Source organism: Polypterus senegalus, chromosome 16 (assembly GCF_016835505.1).
Source record: "Polypterus senegalus isolate Bchr_013 chromosome 16, ASM1683550v1, whole genome shotgun sequence".
Lineage (NCBI taxonomy): Eukaryota > Metazoa > Chordata > Cladistia > Polypteriformes > Polypteridae > Polypterus > Polypterus senegalus.
This window is the reverse complement of record NC_053169.1, coordinates 73,170,307-73,187,734: the sequence shown is the minus strand read 5'-3', so window position 1 is coordinate 73,187,734 and position 17,428 is coordinate 73,170,307. Positions and strand designations below refer to the sequence as shown.

At 39.5% G+C, this 17,428-nt stretch overlaps 1 protein-coding gene across 2 annotated transcripts in view; it reads left to right on the top strand.

Moving 5' to 3' along the window:
• LOC120516717 (actin-related protein 2-B) overlaps window positions 1–17,428 on the top strand; it is a 94,317-nt gene that overhangs the window by 51,420 nt on the left and 25,469 nt on the right. For both annotated transcript variants that reach the window (XM_039738594.1, XM_039738595.1), the window contains one exon: window positions 566–638. In XM_039738594.1, the coding sequence (XP_039594528.1) occupies window positions 566–638 (73 nt within the window). The remainder of the gene's footprint in view (window positions 1–565; window positions 639–17,428) is intronic.

Below are 17,428 nucleotides of genomic sequence, written 5' to 3'. Positions count from 1 at the left end.
TATTGAATATGTAGATTATGAAAACTGATTCATACAGTTTCCACTTATTTAGAGAACTTTGCATCCATAAATGGTGATCACGCATAGAACAGTACCTACGTTAATATAATTTTTATTGAACTGCTACATTTTTTGGCTACAAATAGGTTTAGAATTTGCCAACATCTGTCATTAATAAATAAAAGTATAGTACATGAATCACCAAGTACTACTTTTAAATTGCAGTACTGTACTTCAGTCACAAATTTAAAAAAATTTTCAAATATCTACTATTTGTCAAAATTGGTCACATGATTATGTTTTTAACTTTATTTTCTCAAAACGTTAGATAATACAGAGGGAAAAAGTGAACTTTTATATAAATATTTTTGAGTATTAGAAATTACCATTTTAAACTTGTCTTAAAGATGATCATGCTGTATACAGTATATTTTACATCCTACATTTGCATAGTATTTATAAATCATTAGGGATTATTATGAAAAAATACAATCTAAATTGCTTGCGACAACAATTTTGTGTAGTCTGTGTATTTGTTTTATTAATTTGTTATTTGTTTTTTTAGGTAATGTTTGAAACGTATCAGTTTTCTGGAGTGTATATAGCAATTCAAGCTGTGCTAACATTGTATGCGCAAGGTGAGTTATTCATTGGAATCCTCTTAATATAATTGTGTGGTGTATAAATCTGTTGCATAAAAAATTATAATCTCTGCTTTCACTTTTATTCAGTACTTTCAAAATTAGGATAGCATAAATTAAGGTTTATTTCAAAATGTATTTATACAAAATCTGGTATAAAGTAAGTAGTGCTGGGCGGTATGACCAAAATTCTATATCACGGGTATTTTCAAAATTATACCGGTTTCACAGTATGCAATAGTATTTTTTTTCCCATGCATGAGTGGATGTTAAACACATTTTCCACTGCAATTACTGTAGTAGTCTGGCTAAGAATAACCTATTTCACTGTCATGAGAATTGTACATTGTACAAAAAAAACATTTTAATGTGCACACAAGTATTAATACAGGTTTGCATGGCCCCATAAAGTGATAGTTTTCAAGGGGGTGGCACTAATGAAGAGAAGGAATCACACTGCATGACAGTTGCAGTCAAAATATAGAACCTTTTTATTGAACAAATTTTGCAAACAACTTAAGATAAAATTTTGGCAACATATTTTCAACCATCCAAAGAGGCAAAGCCTTAGTAAAATATTTAGAGATGCTTGTCAAAAATTGTGATGCACTGAGCATGTCTTAGAAAAGGAATAAATAGTGAATATTTTTTGTAAACCAATTATACTTTCTCTTAATGTAAACAATCTCTGGCCACTGACACGTTAAAGTGACTTTTTAAACAACTTTACCATCATTAAACTGTATAATATTTAAACTAATAAATAATAACAATAAAATAAATAATAGTGCAACTTCCAGTAATAATACTATTATTTCAAAACTTCAAGCCCAGGTGAATTACACAGTATTCACCAAATAAAAATAAAACAAGTGCAACTTGGTGATGACATCTTTACCAACTGAACCAACATTTAGGCAAATTGCATTAATATGGACCTTGCTTCAAGCTAAGCTGTATACATAAATAATAAAACTGCAACTTGCATTTATAATGCTATTTGTGATATAGCCCTACGGAATCGTATTAGGGCCACGGTGAAGAAAAAAAAAAATAGGGAAGAAAACAAAAACTGTATGTCGAGAATAAAGTCGACATGTTGACTTTATTCTCGACATTTCCACTTTATTCTCATAGTTTATCTATACTAATAAAAGGCAAAGCCCTCACTGACTCACTCACTCACTCACTGACACATCACTAATTCTCCAACTTCCCGTGTGGGTGGAAGGCATGAAATTTTGCAGGCTCAATCCTTACAGCTTCCTTACAAAAGTTGGGCAGGTTTCATTTAGAAATTCTACGCGTAATGGTCATAACTGGAAGCTATTTTTCTCCATATACTGTAATGGAGTTGAGCTTGATTGCCGTGGGGGCAGAGTTTCGTGTGACATCACGCCTCCCACGTAATCACGTGAACTGACTGTCAACGCAGTACGTAGAAAACAAGGAAGAGCTCCAAAAAGCACTGAAGAAAAAATGCATTATACAATTGAGAAGGCCGTGAAACAATAAGAAGCGAGCGACTGACACATGCAACCATATTCATGAGTGCTGCTACTTCGGAAACAAAGCACGGTGTAAACCTAAAGTTTTAACTTTGTGACGCTGCCACCAAATACTCACAGAAAAATCCACAAGTTAATACACACGCTGTCTCTAGAGTTTCTCCACACTCTGAATCCTCCAGGCACTTCTTACAAAAGGTTACATTGACAATCGTGTTCCGTTATTTTTAAAATGTTTCCTTTTCTTAGCACAAGCACAGCTGAGAAGCTTCGATGCATGTGCTCCATAACGCGTTAAAAATAACGCATTTAATCACACTTTGCATTCCAAGCAAAGGGGAACTTCTGTCAATGCATGATTGCCTGGTACACCGATTGCATTGATTCACACATCAGAGCTACAAAAATGTAACAGTCGGAAGAAAGCGCGTTGCTACGACTGATTGATTGGAGGAAAATTTCATTTCAAAAGACTACCCGACGGAAGCCTTGATAAAAGTGTGGTTTTGTGCACATGTATATATGTATATATACCGTATGTGGATGTATATGTATATATACTGTATATATATATATGTGTGTGTGTGTGTGTAAGAAGTAACGAAAAGGAAACATTTTAATAATAACGTAGCATGATTGACATTGTCATGAGTGTTGCTGATATATATATATATATATATATATATATATATATATATATATATATATATATATATATATATATATATATATATATATATATTGTGGACGCGGGGTGGACATGTTGTTTCTCAACCACCAAATGTTTTCAATGGTCACTAAGACCCCAAATTAGTGCACAAACCCCAAACACACACAGTCCTGGCCACAATATGCCTTTCTTCGGGCCGCCTCCACTCTCTTCTGCCTTGTCCTCCTGACAGCCAACTCTAGCGCTGAATGAATGGAGACGGCCCCTTTTAAACAGTCCCCGGATGAGCCCCAGGTGTTCCCAGCATTCCTCCTCTGGCCACGCCCCAGCGTGGCGGAAGTGCCGGCTGTCCTCCGGGCAGCTCTCCAGGCGCCGTCCTAATTCTACTACCCCCCCGTCCCCAACCCCGCACTTCCTGGTGTGGCGGAAGTGCTGGGGTAACAAGTCCCCAAGGCATTGGGGGCGCCTCCTGGCGGTGACCACGGGCCCCTACAGGGTGGAGCTTCCATGCCCTGTACCCGTGGCCCCCAGAGCAACCAGGAAGGCGGCCCCCACGTGATCCAGGGTGGGCTCTGACCCTCTTCCGGTCCCTCACGGTGTCCCGGCCGGGTCGTTGCCCCTGGCATCCCTGACAATATATATATAATATGACTTCCAAAGAGCGCGGAGACTTTTGATTATGTGAACTTGTCTGCAAAAAGTGGCGCCTCCTGCCCTGCAAAACTTGAGCAGCCGGTGCACGCGCATAGCTGTGCCGGTCTTTGAGACCATGACTGCGTTAAGTTAAAGTGAGCACTTTTAATTTTTTTCTTCCTCCCCCTGAGCTATAGCCCAGACAAGTGCAAACACGAGATCCCTTTTCTACACCGTGGCAAACTAATATTAAGGCGCTTCGCACTTTCTTTTGCACGTATACGATTATGAGGTCGTCGGCTAAGGATTATGAAGACATGCACAGGACTGGAGGCATGTCAGACGTCATGATACATTTTCTGATGCAGCTAGACGAAAACAACTTTGTGACGCTGCGGTCAAATACACAAAACAATTACTTTGACAATCGTTACGTTATTTTCAAAATGTTTCCTTTTCTTTTTTTTCTTGTTAGTTTTATAATTAGAGTGTCGTAAACTAAATTTCATCCTAAAATCAATGTTTAATTTACTAGATTTTCCCAAACCCCATCATAAGTTAATGTAGCACATTTAATGCTTTGCCTTAAATGTTCCCTGACCCAGTTGTTAATCAATACAAATCTTAAACTGACTTCCTCCACACTTGACTCTCTGAAAATTTAGAATGATAAGATATATATTTGATATCATTTTCAGGATAAAATACATTAAAGCAGGTATTAAACATGCATGGTAGTGTGGTATTAATGCTGCTCCCTTGCAGTAGGGGGTCCCCAGGTGTACAGTGTAAAGAACTTTATGGCAGATGTGACGAGGCTTCAAAAAACTGGATGTATGAATGGGTATCGCACAGCTTTAACTGAAATATTGTGTAAATATTGGGTTCGTGATCTGTTGGTCGGAGACACAAACACAGAATTCAATGGATGTTCTTCTGAGCGGGCTTTCTTTATTGCATGCATGTTGTCTCTGTCTGACGTAGCAAACCCCCAGTTCCTATCCTTCCTTTTTTTTTTCTCCATATAACCAATCACCACACTATAAATGTCTTTGTGAAATTAAAACTAGTTATGAACTTAGACCACGGAGTGTTCAGAACTTCAAAAAAAATCTTTGTTTTACATTTTTAATTATGCCATCCATTCAGGGTTGCGCCCATCCCACCAGGCATTGTGTGTGAGGCAGGAGCAAATCTGGAACACCAGCACATCGCAGGTTGAATACGAGCATTACATACACTAGCAGGGTCAATATAGCATAACAAAACCCCACATCCTGCATGATTTTGAAAGGAAACTGAAACACGCCGAGTAAACCCACCAGCAAAACATACAAATTCAAGGCAGGGAACACCCGAGACTCCCTTGCTACAAGGCAGCAGTACAACCTCCATGCCACTGTGCCCCCACAAGATTAATGCATGCTTTAATGCATTTCATCATGAAAATTTATATTAAGTATTTATATGAGCATTCTAAATGTTCAGGGAGCAGGAATATCATGAAATTAATCTATTCTGTGTGCTGCCAGTGCCTCCTCTTAGTGCAAGAGGAAGTCAATTTAAGAAGCAAGTAGCGATTAACATGGCTCGGGGATCACTTAACACAAAGCATTTAATGTGCTACATAACTTACGACGGGGTTTGAGAAAATCTAGTAAATTAAATATTAATTTTAAGATGAATTTTAGTTTATGATCTACTTTAATGACAAATAATGAGAATAAAGTCAACATGACAACTTTATTCTCGTCATAAGCGATGAGATTTAAGTGGAAATGTAAAGAATAAAGACAACATATCGTCACACTTTTACACAGTACCCAGGTACATTGCACAGTATTTAAAAAAAATAAAACAAGTACAACTTGGCTTGCAGTATTGTCCAGTAGTGTAGATAGATAGATAGATAGAGACTTTATTAATCCCAAGGGGAAATTTACATACCCCAGCAGCAGCATACTAATAAAGAACTCTTTAATTTATCATTGCAGAACAGTTTAAATACCTAGGGGTAAACATCACAAGTAAACATAAAGCTCTTTATCAACTAAATTTCGCCGTCTGCATGGAAAAAATTAATCAAGACTTGCATAGATGGTCAACCCTTCATCTCACTCTAGCTGGAAGAATTAACACTGTTAAGATGAATATTCTTCCTAAACTCCTTTTTTATTTCAAAACATTCCAATATATGTCAATAAACCACTTTTTAAGCAATTAGATTCAACAATAACCTCATTTATTTGGAACTCAAAATATCCATGCATCCAAAGAGCGACCCTACAAAGACAAAAGGCAGAAGGCGGCATGGCTCTACCTAAGTTCCAGTTTTATTACTGGGCAGCAAATATATAAGCGATAAAAACCTGGACACAAATAAAAGAACATACACAGGCTTGGTCCGCAATAGAAGTAAAATCCTGCAATACTTCTTTATATTCCCTGCTCTGTACCCCAATAAACGCACGTTATCGGCAATATACTAATAACCCAATTGTGCTTCACTCACTTAGAATATGGAACCAATGTAGAAAGCATTTTAAGATGGAGAAGCTTTTATCTGTGGCACATCTGCAAGACAACCACCTCTTTCAACCTTCGCGAACATATGCAGTTTTTAATATCTGGAAAAAATTTGGAATTAACTTGCTTAGAGATCTTTATATAGACAAGGTCTTTGCATCCTATGAACAATTACATTCCAAATTTAACTTTCCAGCTACACTTTTCTTTCACTATCTTCAAATCAGGAACTTTGATAAACAGAACCTTCCTGATTTTCCTCATCTTGCACCCTCATCCATGCTGGAAAAAATATTGCTCAGACACCATCTCTGCAATATATAAAATCATTTTACAACAACAACAACATTTATTTATATAGCACATTTTCATACAAAAAAAATGTAGCTCAAAGTGCTTTACAAAATGTAGAATAGAAAAATAGAAGACACATTAAAAAATAAAAATAAGTCAACATTAATTAACATAGAATAAGTAAGGTCCGATGGCCAGGGTGGACAGAAAATACAAAAAAAAACTCCAGAGGCTGGAGAAAAAAAGACCAAGAGACCGCCCAGTTCCCTCTGGGCAAACACAATCCCTCCCTTTCAAAGATCCAAGAGGACACTGGGAAAAAGATCTCTCAATTAATATATCAGAAAAGGAGTTGAAAGTAGCAATGCAGAGAATTCACTCGAGCTCCATATGCGCAAAACATACAATTATACAACTCAAAATTATATATCGAGCACATCTGTCTCGTCTAAAACTCTCCAAAATGTTTCCAGGGCATGATCAAACCTGTGAACGCTGCAACCAAGTCCCCTCAAGCCAAGCCTCACTGGGTCACATGTTCTAGGCCTGCACCAAATTAACATCATTCTGAACCAAAATTTTTAATTGCCTTTCAGACAGCCTTGGTCTCGCAATCCCTCCTAACCCATTAACAGCTGTGTTTGGGGTTCTTCCAGATGGGTTTAAAGTGGAGAAAGACAAACCAACTGTGATTGCATTCACTACACTTTTGGCACGCAGACTTATTCTGCTAACCTGGAAGAACCAGTTTAAGTCAGTGGGAAACCGATGTGTTATACTATTTGAAATTGGAAAAAATCAAATACTCCGTTAGAGGATCTGTACAGACTTTTTTCAAAACATGGCAGGATCTAATCAGTAATATTTTAAAATATCTCTTAAAGCACAGAGGACGCAATTATTTCTGTATTTCTTTGTCTTCTGCTTTCATCTCTATTGGCTTATCAAACTTATTAATTTAGGTATGTTTACAGGCCTTAAATTTTACGCCGTTTGCCTTGCTCTTTCTCTCAGGGCTGGGGGTCGACTTGTTCTTAACTCAATTTTACTTTTTGTAAAAATTGATTGATTTGTATGGAATGATTACAATAAAATTAATAATACTTAAAAAAAATTAAATAAATAAATAAGAGTGATAACAACAAAGGTATAACAGACAGACAATAATATTGTATAATATTAACATTTATCCCCCAGGGGTGTAATTGAAGAGTCGCATAGTGTCGAGGAGGAACAATCTCCTCAGTCTGTCAGTGGAGCAGGACAGTGACAGCAGTCTGTCGCTGAAGCTGCTCCTCTGTCTGGAGATGATCCAGTTCAGTGGATGCAGTGGATTTTCAATTATTGACAAGGAGCCTGCTCAGTGCTCTGCCACGGATATCAAACTGTCCAGCTCTTTGTTTACAGTAGAGCCTGCCTTCCTCACCAGTTTGTCCAGGCATGAGGCATCCCTCTTCTTTATGCTGCCTCCCCAGCACACCATCACATAGAAGAGGGCGCTCACCACAACCGTCTGATAGAACATCTGCAGCATCTTATTGCAGATGTTGAAGGACGCCAGCCTTCTAAAGAAGTATAGTCGGCTCTGTCCTTTCTTACACAGAGCATCAGTATTGGCAGTCCAGTCCAGTTTATCATCCAGCTGCACTCCCAGGTATATATAGGTCTGTACCCTCTTCACACAGTCACCTCTGATGATCATGTGGTCCATGAAGGGCCTGGTCCTCCTAAAAATCCACCACCACCCCCTTGGTTTTGCTGGTGTTGAGTTGGAGGTGGTTTGAGTCACGCTATTTAACAAAGTCCTTGATTAGTTTCCTATACTCCTCCTCCTTCCCAACTTTTGCACGTGGCAGGACTCTGAGTTGTATTGGAAGTCCGATGTATATAGGCTGAACTGGACCGGAAAAAGCACAGTCCCCTGCGGTGCTCCTGTGTTGCTGACCACAATGTTCCCGAGACGCACATACTGAGGTCTATTTTTAAGATATTCCACCATGTTCCCAGGTAGAATCTACTCCCATCTCTGTCGGCTTGTCCCTAAGGAGCAGAGGTTGGATGGTGTTGAAGGCTCTAGAGAAGTCCAGAAACCTAAGTCTTACAACACCACTGCCTCTGTCCAAGTAGGAGAGGGATCGGTGTAGTGTATAGATGATGGCATCCTCCGCTCCCACCTTCTCCTGGTATGCGAACTGCAGAGGGTCGAGGGCGTTGCGGACCTGCCTCAGGTGGTGAAGCAGCAGCCGCTCCATGGTCTTCATCACATGTGACTTCAGAGCGACAGGCTGTAAGTCGTTCAGTTCACTAGGACGTGATACCTTTGGGACTGGGGTGATGCAAGATGTTTTCCAAAGCCTCAGGACTCTCCCCTGTTCCAGGCTCAGGTTGAAGATGCGCTTTAGAGGACTCCCCAGCTCCAACGCACAGGCCTTCAGCAGTCATGGCGATACTCCATCTGGACCCGCTGCTTTGCTGGCACAAAGTCTCCTCAGCTCTCTGCTTACTTGGGCTTCTGTAATTGTGGGTTGGGAGAGACTCTCTCCTATGCTGGTATCAGCAGAAGGATGGGTGGAGGGTGCAGTACTCTAGAGGTTAGGGTGGGCAAACCTTTTGAAGAAGTTGTTCATCTGGTTTTCTCTCTCCACGTCTCTCTCTCAATGGTGGCACCCCGCTTCAAGCTGCAGCCAGTAATGATCTTCATCCCATCCCACACTTTCGTCATGCTGTTATTCTGCAACTTCTGCTCCAGCTTTCTCCTGTACTGCTCCTTCACCGCCCTGAGCTGGACTCAGAGTTGCTTCTGCATGCGCTTGAGCTCATGCTGATCACCGCTTTTAAAAGCCCTTCTTCTGGTTCATAAGGCCCTTGATGTCACTTGTAATCCATGGCTTGTTGTCAGCATAGCAGCATACTGTTCTTACTGGAACTACAATGTCCATACAGAAGTTGATGTAGCCAGTAGTGCCGTCAACAAACTCCTCAATGTTCTCACATTGTGACCCCTGCAGGATTTCCCAGTCTGTAGTTCCAAAGTCTCTCAGAGCCTGCTCTGCATCAGGGGACCACTTCCTGAATGAGTGTATGGTTGTAGGTAGCTCCTTCACTCTTGGTTTGTAGTGAGGCCGAAGCAGAACCAGGTTATGATCTGCTTTCCCCAAGTGCAGGCAGCGGGGTGGTTCTGTATGCGTCTTGAACGTTTGCATAGTCGATAGTCCTATTTCCCCGGGTGTTACAATCCACATACTGGGAGAAGGCAGGTAATGTTTTGCCCAGCGTCATATGGTTAAAGTATCCAGCGATTAGCACAAACGCCTCAGGGTGCTGTGTTTGTAATGACATCACCCGCTATCTCCACGTTCGCCCGAGGAGGGATGTAAACAATAACAGCAATGACGTGTCCAAACTCTCTGGGCAAGTAATAGGGATGCAGACTTATGGCCAACAATTAGATGTCCCTGCAACAAGTGGAGATTTTAAAATTTACATGTCCTGAGTTACACCATCTTATATTTACATATAGAGTGAGTCCTCCTCCTTTCTGCTTAAAGCAGGTGCTTGCATCTCTGTCCGCTCTAACTGTGCTTTTCCCGGGTAGCTCCACGTTAGCATCTGGGATGTTAGTTGTTAGCCATGTTTAACTAAAACACAGCAAACTGCATTCTCTGTAGGTCCTGACATTTTTCACCAGCGCAGCCAGTTCGTCGATCTTATTTGGTAGTGAGTTCACATTTCCCAGGATCACAGAAGGCACCGAAGGTTTGTAACGCCACTTTCTTGCTAGATGCTTATCTTAGCACTGGCTCTGCTACCCCGATACCGCCTTCTTACCTCGTCAGGTAAATAGGGAACCACACCAGCGTTGGCATTTGTTCATGGCGCTTAAAGTTGACTACTTGAATAGATGATCTCGGCTTGTAAAAATCCATGTCCAAGTAGTAAAAGTAGTAAAAAGTGTCCAGGGAACGAGTCCACGTAAAAGAAAGTGGTAGGAGTGATCAGTGAAATAGAGAAAAATAGAGGAAAAAAGGTAGAACAATAAAGTAATACACGGAGCTGCTGGAATGGCTGCCACTCACGGCAGCACCTGATGATGATGAAACAGTATTCACAGATTTGAACATAATGGTCCACATCCGATCTTTTATAACCATGGTATCTCCAGGCAACAGACATGACTGCTTTTTTTTGGCAAAAGTTCTTCTGTGTCATGTTCAACTTTATTGTCTGCTACAGCTTCAGTTTTGGAATGTTCTCTGTCCATTTTCACCGCGCAATACCTCCACTACCGCATGTACTCCTTTGCATACATGTTTAGCAGTGTAGCAGTAAAAAAAGGACCCCCCCGCGCAATACCTCCACTAACGCATGTACTCCGTTGCATGTGTTTTTAGCTGTGTAGCAGTGAAAAAAGTCCCCCGTTAAACAGTTTCCCACTGCGCCACATTCCAAACATTGTTTAGGCAGTTTAAACCGGTGTTGTGGTATAAGAAAAATCCATAACAAAACAAAAATAAAAAACAGTTTTCGGTATGAACCGGTATACTGCCCAGCACTAAAAGTATGTACCGTGTATTCCCTTTAAAACCTGAGAGTGACAAAAGGGTAGAATGATTAGAGTGTCTGTTAATGGTCAGAAAGTAAGAAAAGATGTCAAAATAGGTTTATAATTTGATCTAGCTGTTTGTAACCACATTCCTGGGGTTAAATGGGAATTGTCATGTATATTGATTTGGACACCCAGATTTCATTTCACAATGACATTAAAAAATGCTTTGGATAACTTGGCACTTGTTCATTGTGCATACTCAAGAGAAAAATCAATACATAACAAATATTCAGCTCTTCAAATTGCACAAATTGGGTTTTTTGCAAGTTTTTTGCTATAAAAAAGTCTGAGCTATAGGCTGATTATGAGATGCTTTTTTCTTTTGTTCTATGTAACAAAACATAGGATATATAATATAAAAAATAGGCACAGTCAGCGGTTTTGTGGATGTGCGAGTTTCTCATTTGTCTTTACTTCGCCGGTTTCACTTTAAAAAAAAAAAAAAAAAAAATGTATATTGTCATTGCCGAAATTATCGGCACACTTGGAATTTTCCCAGAAAATACACCATTTCCCCCAGAAAATTGTTGCAGTTACAAATGTTTTGGTATACACATGTTTATTTCCTTTATGTGCATTGGAATAACATAAGCAGAAAAAAGCCAAATCTGATATGTCACACACAACTCCAAAAATGGGCCTGACAAAATTATTGGCACCCTCAACTTAATATTTGGTTGCTCGCCCTTTGGAAAAAATAACTGAAATCAAGTGCTTCCTATAACCATCAACAAGCTTGTTACACCTCTCAACTGGAATTTTCTGACAAATCTTCTTTTGCAAACTGGTCAAGGGGTTTAAGATTTGAAGGGTGCCTTCTCCTAACAGCAATTTTGAGATCTCTCCATAAGTGTTCAATTGGATTTAGATCAGGACTCATTGCTGGCCACTTCAGAACTCTCCAGCGCAATGTTTGGGGTCATTGTCCTGCTGGAACACCCATGACCTCTAATGCAGACCCAGCTTTCTGACACTAGGCCCTACATTGTGCCCGAATATCTTTTGGTAGTCATCCTCTGGCATCCAGTGCCAGAGGCAGCAAAACATCCCCAAAACATCTTCGAACCTCCACCATGTTTGACTGTAGGTACTGTGTTCTTTTCTTCGTAGGCCTCATTCCGTTTTCTGTAAACAGTAGAATGATGAGCTTTACCAAAAACCTCTACCTTGGTCTCATCTGACCACAAGACGTACACCCAGATGGATTTTGGCTTCCTCAATTACATTTTGGCAAACTCCAGTCTGGCTTTATGTTTGTGTCAGCAGTGGGGTCCTTCTGGCTCTCCTGCCATGGTGTTTCATTTCGTTCAGATGTCGACAGATAGTTCGAGCTGACACTGTTACACCCTGAGTCTGCAGAACAGCTTGAATATATTTTGAAGTTGATTGGGACTGTTTATCCACCATTCGGACTTTACTTCGTTGCAGTCTTTTATCAATTTTTCTGTTCCGTCTACGTCCAGAAAGATTAGCTACAGTGCCATGTGTTGTGAACTTCTTGATTATGTTGCGCACAGTGGACAAAGGAACATGAAGATCTCTGGAGACAGACTTTTAGCCTTGAGATTGTTGATATTTTTCCACAATTTTTGTTCTCAAGTCCTCAGACAATTCTCTGCTCTTCTTTCTATTCTCCATGCTTAGTGTGGCACACTCAGACACACAACAGAAAGGTTGAGTCAACTTTTCTCCATTTAAACCGGCTTCAGGTGTGATTGCTATATTGCCAGCACCTGTTTCTTGCCACAGGTGAGTTCAAACAAGCATCATATGCTTGAAATAACACGATTTATCCACAATTTTGAAAAGGTGCCAATAATTTTGTCCGGCCCATTTTTGGAGTTCTGTGTGATATGATGTCAGATTTGGCTTTTTTCTGTGTTTTTGTGTTGTTCCAATGCACATATAGGAAATAAACATTTGTATGCCAAAACATTTGTAATTGCAACAATTTTGTGGGATCATCTTGATGAGACAAAGATTGAACTCTTTGGTGTGAATGCCAGGCGTCATGTTTGGAGGAAACCAGGCACCGCTCATTACCAGGCCAATACCATCCCTACAGTGAAGTATGGTGGTGGCAGCATCATGCTGTGGGGATGTTTTTCAACTGTAGGAACTGGGAGACTAGTCAGGATAAAGGGAAAGATGACTGCAGCAATGTACAGAGACATCCTGGATGAAAACCTACTCCAGAGCGCTCTTGACCTCAGACTGGGGTGACGGTTCATCTTTCAGCAGGACAACGACCCTAAGCACACAGCCAAGATATCAAAGGAGTGGCTTCAGGACAACCCTGTGAATGTCCTTGAGTGGCCCAGCCAGAGCCCAGACTTTAATCCGATTTGAACATCTCTGGAGAGATCTTAAAGTGGCTGTGCACTAGGGCTGTTCGATATAACGATATATATCGGATGACAATATGAAAACTTCTATCGCTGCACATTACGCTATCGTTTGTTTCGTGGTGTCGCAAAATAAACTGTTTACGGCAATATTTTTTTCATTGTTTTGATGGCCACCACGTGGATGCAGACACACTAGCATAGCTGATGAAGACGAGGCAACACCAGGTAGCACAGAAGGACCTTGTTCTTAAACGAGGGGCTACCTCTGTAGTATGGAGATGGTTTGGATTTGAAGAGTCTGACACGGACCAGAAAACGGTACTGTGCAAATAATGCTGCAAACCGATCGCTACCACAGACTCCAACACGACAAACCTCTTCTACTACCTCCGCAAAAAGCACGTGAGCGAGCATGCAGAGAGTTTACAACTGAGAGGCAGGCCACGTAGGATATTACAGTTGTAAAGGTACTATTTAAACGAGCATGTTAAAAGCTTGGAAGATTAATTGCTACCAAAACAATTTGCTTAAGGCATAATTTTCCCTGCAGCATTTGCTGTCAGCGTTAATCTTGTTAAAATTACGTTTACGCCACAACTGCATTAACACGGCAAATCTCCGTTAACGAGTTACCGCGGATCGCCCCGTGCTTGGGGCTGGACGGCATCAACACGTTAGCGCCGTCCAGTTCCGAGCACGGGGCGATCAGCTGTAACTCATTAACGGAGATTTGCCACACTACGATGTGCAAACTAACATTTTACTAGAATGTAGCCTAAAAAATATTATATTTAATATATATTTAATATATTTTTGTCGTAAGCCTTATTGCTGCTACAGTTTGAAGTACAATGTTTACATTTGGTTTTGACAGTTAATGTTAGACTTGTATTTATTTTGTTTAAAGGGTTTATTGGCCTTATATAGTTTAGTTGTTAGTGCTTTGATCCTTTTATATTTAATATATGTTGTGAGAGTTATTGCTGCTACAGTTCACATTTTGTTTATGTCAGGCATTTTATATAGCAGTATTTTATATTGGGCCTTTAGTAATTTGTTTTTGAAAAGTGTTTTATATTTGATACATTAACATTTTATGTTTACATTCTAAGTCAAACATTTGCTCAAATGTTCTAAATAAAAGAACAGAAATAATTACAAGTTGAGTACTTCTCATTTTTGATTTTTTTAATTTAAATGAAAAAAAAGGAGTGGTGATTGTATTCAGTGAATAGTTTATATAAAGGAAATGTACTATATCGGGATATGAAATGAAATATCGGGATATAAGATTTTGGTCATATCGCACAGCCCTACTGTGCACCAACACTTCCCATCCAACCTGATGGAGCTTGAGAGGTGCTACAAAGAGGAATGGGTGAAACTCGCCAAGGATAGATGTGCCAAGCTTGTGGCATCATATTCAAAAAGACTTGAGACTGTAATTGCTACCAAAGGTGCATCGACAAAGTATTGAGCATAGCCGTGAATACTTATGTACATGTGATTTCTCAGTTTTTTTATTTTTAATAAATTTGAAAAAACCTCAAGTAAACTTTTTTCACATTGTCATTATGGGGTGTTGTGTGTAGAATTCTGAGGAAAAAAATGAATTTAATTTATTTTGGAATAAGGCAGTAACATAACAAAATGTGGGAAAAGTGATGTGCTGTGAATACTTTCTGGATGCACTGTGTATGTGTGTGTGTATATGTGTGTGTGTATATGTGTGTGTGTATATGTGTATGTATATGTATATGTATATATATATATATATATATATATATATATATATATATATATATATATATATATATATATATATATATATATATATACAGTAGATAGATAGATAGATATACAGTAGATAGATAGATAGATATACAGTAGATAGATAGATAGATATACAGTTATAGATATAAAGTTAAAGATGACACATTTAATATTTTAAGCACTGTTACATTTTTTTATGTCCATCATTCACAGGTACAAAATACCAATAACATTAAAAGGGCCTGAACCAAAATTATAGGCACCTGACAGTATTTAGCAACACCCTCTTTGGCAAGTGACAGTTTGCAAACTTTTTTTTTGTAGCCTGGTAAGAGTCTTTCAGATCATAATTAGGGTATTTTTGCCCATTTGTCTATGCAAATGGCATCTAATTCTTTAAGATTCTTGGGCTTTCTTGCATTCACTGTTCTTTTGAGATGTATTCACCGAATTTCAATGATATTTAGGTCAGGGGACTGTGAAGTCCTTGGAAAGACCGTTAGCTTGAGGTAATCCATTGTAGACTTTGAGGTGTATTTTTATCTTGTTGTAGGACCCATCCACTCAACTTGTTTTTACAGATTGTGTGATGCTTGCTTCCAGAATTTGCTAGCATTTATTTAATTAAATTCTTCCTTCTACCAATGACATGTTCACTGTGTCACTGACTGCAACACGAGCCCAAAGCACAATCTGTCCACCCCATGCTTAATTGTTGGAGAGGTGTTCTTTTCCTGGAATTTGGCACCCTTTTTTTCTCTAAACATGCCTTTGCACATTGTGGCTAAAAAGTTCTAGTTTAACTTCATCAGTCCACGGAACCTGTTTCCCCAAATGCACCAGGCGTATTTAGATGTTCGTTTGCTAACTTTAGGCGATGTATTTGGTGACTAGAATGCAGGAAAGATTTTCTTCTGATGATACTACCATGAAGGTTATATTTGTTGAGTTGTTGCTGTATAGTTCATCACCACTCCAGAGTCTGCTAAATCTTCCTGAAGGTCTCGTACTGTAAAATGGGGGATTTTATCTCCCTTTTTACCAGTCCAATGAGCAGTTCGTTCAGAAAGTTTTCTTGGCCTTCTAGCCCTCAACTTGACCTCTGGCATTGCTATTCACTGCCATTTCTTAATATTTTGAACTGAGGAAACAGCTACTGGAAAAGGCTTTCCTGACTTCTTATAGCCGCCTTCTGCTTTGTGAGCATAAATTATTCGTATTTTTAAGAATGCCAGGCAGCTGTTTAGAAGAACACATGGCTTCTGATTGTTAAAACAACTTATGAGGAGTCAAAGAATTTATATACTGTAGCTTTGCAATTTGCATCACCTGGGGCTTCCTACAGACTGCTGTAAACAAGCCATAGACCTAACAATGTAATTAAGGCCAGAGACCTTTGTAAAAGTTATCTAAGCCATCAGTGATATTGGAGTGTCCACACTATTGTATGATGCTCCTTTCTTTTTTTCACTGTATAAGTGTACAAAACAAAACAATACAGTTGGAAAGAAATGTATCATCTTTATGACTTTTGGTGATCTGTTCATCTTCTTCTCACTTAACTGTATATACTGTGTGTGTGTGTGTTTGTAGCCTGTACAGAGCATTTTGCATCTTAAAATCACAAACACAACAGTTATAAACGATCCCAGGTTCAAGTAACTCTAATTTTTTTTATTAACCTCCTACCTACCTTCCTTATTTTGCCTCCATTCCAACACTATTCAACTCCAAACTGTGCCATCCTTGGTTGAAGAGGGCATGCTTCTTTTAAAGTGGTACCAGTATACCCTGGAAGCACTTCCAGGTCAGTCAGATTGAGGGCTGGTAAGCTGCCTCCAAAGAGCTACCTCCATGAGTCCTAGCTAGGGCAGCATGGTCCAACTTCATTCTTCTGCAGCCCTATGGGAATCTAGACTGGAGAAGCACCTGCATGGCATCCAGGAAGTAAGTCCAAGAAGCAAAGTACCACCCACCAGGTCACCTATCCATCCAGGAGTTCCTTCACTAAATATATGTATGTGTGTTTATACGTATATACTCTGTGTGTGTGTGTGTGTGTGTGTGTGTGTGTGTGTGTGTGTATATGTATTTGCACCCAACCTATTACTCATGTAGCAGATCAGGTCAGCCAATAATGGAGCTTGATAACTTAATTAGCATCAACAGAAATGACGCCAGTTAGGCAATGACATTTTGATTGGTGAAGCTCATCAAAATGTGCAGGATTCGGCAAACGTGGAGTGAATGGAGTGATCCCCAAAGTGGATATAAGCATATTTGTTCTAAGGAAATAAATAATACATACTGTACACAATGCCAGAGTGAAAAGATTTATTTCTAAGCCTAACTAGAATCTAATTCAGTGTAGACCGCAAACTTTCAGTGTTTTAACTTTTCTTTACACATCTACAGTTACATTTCTAAAA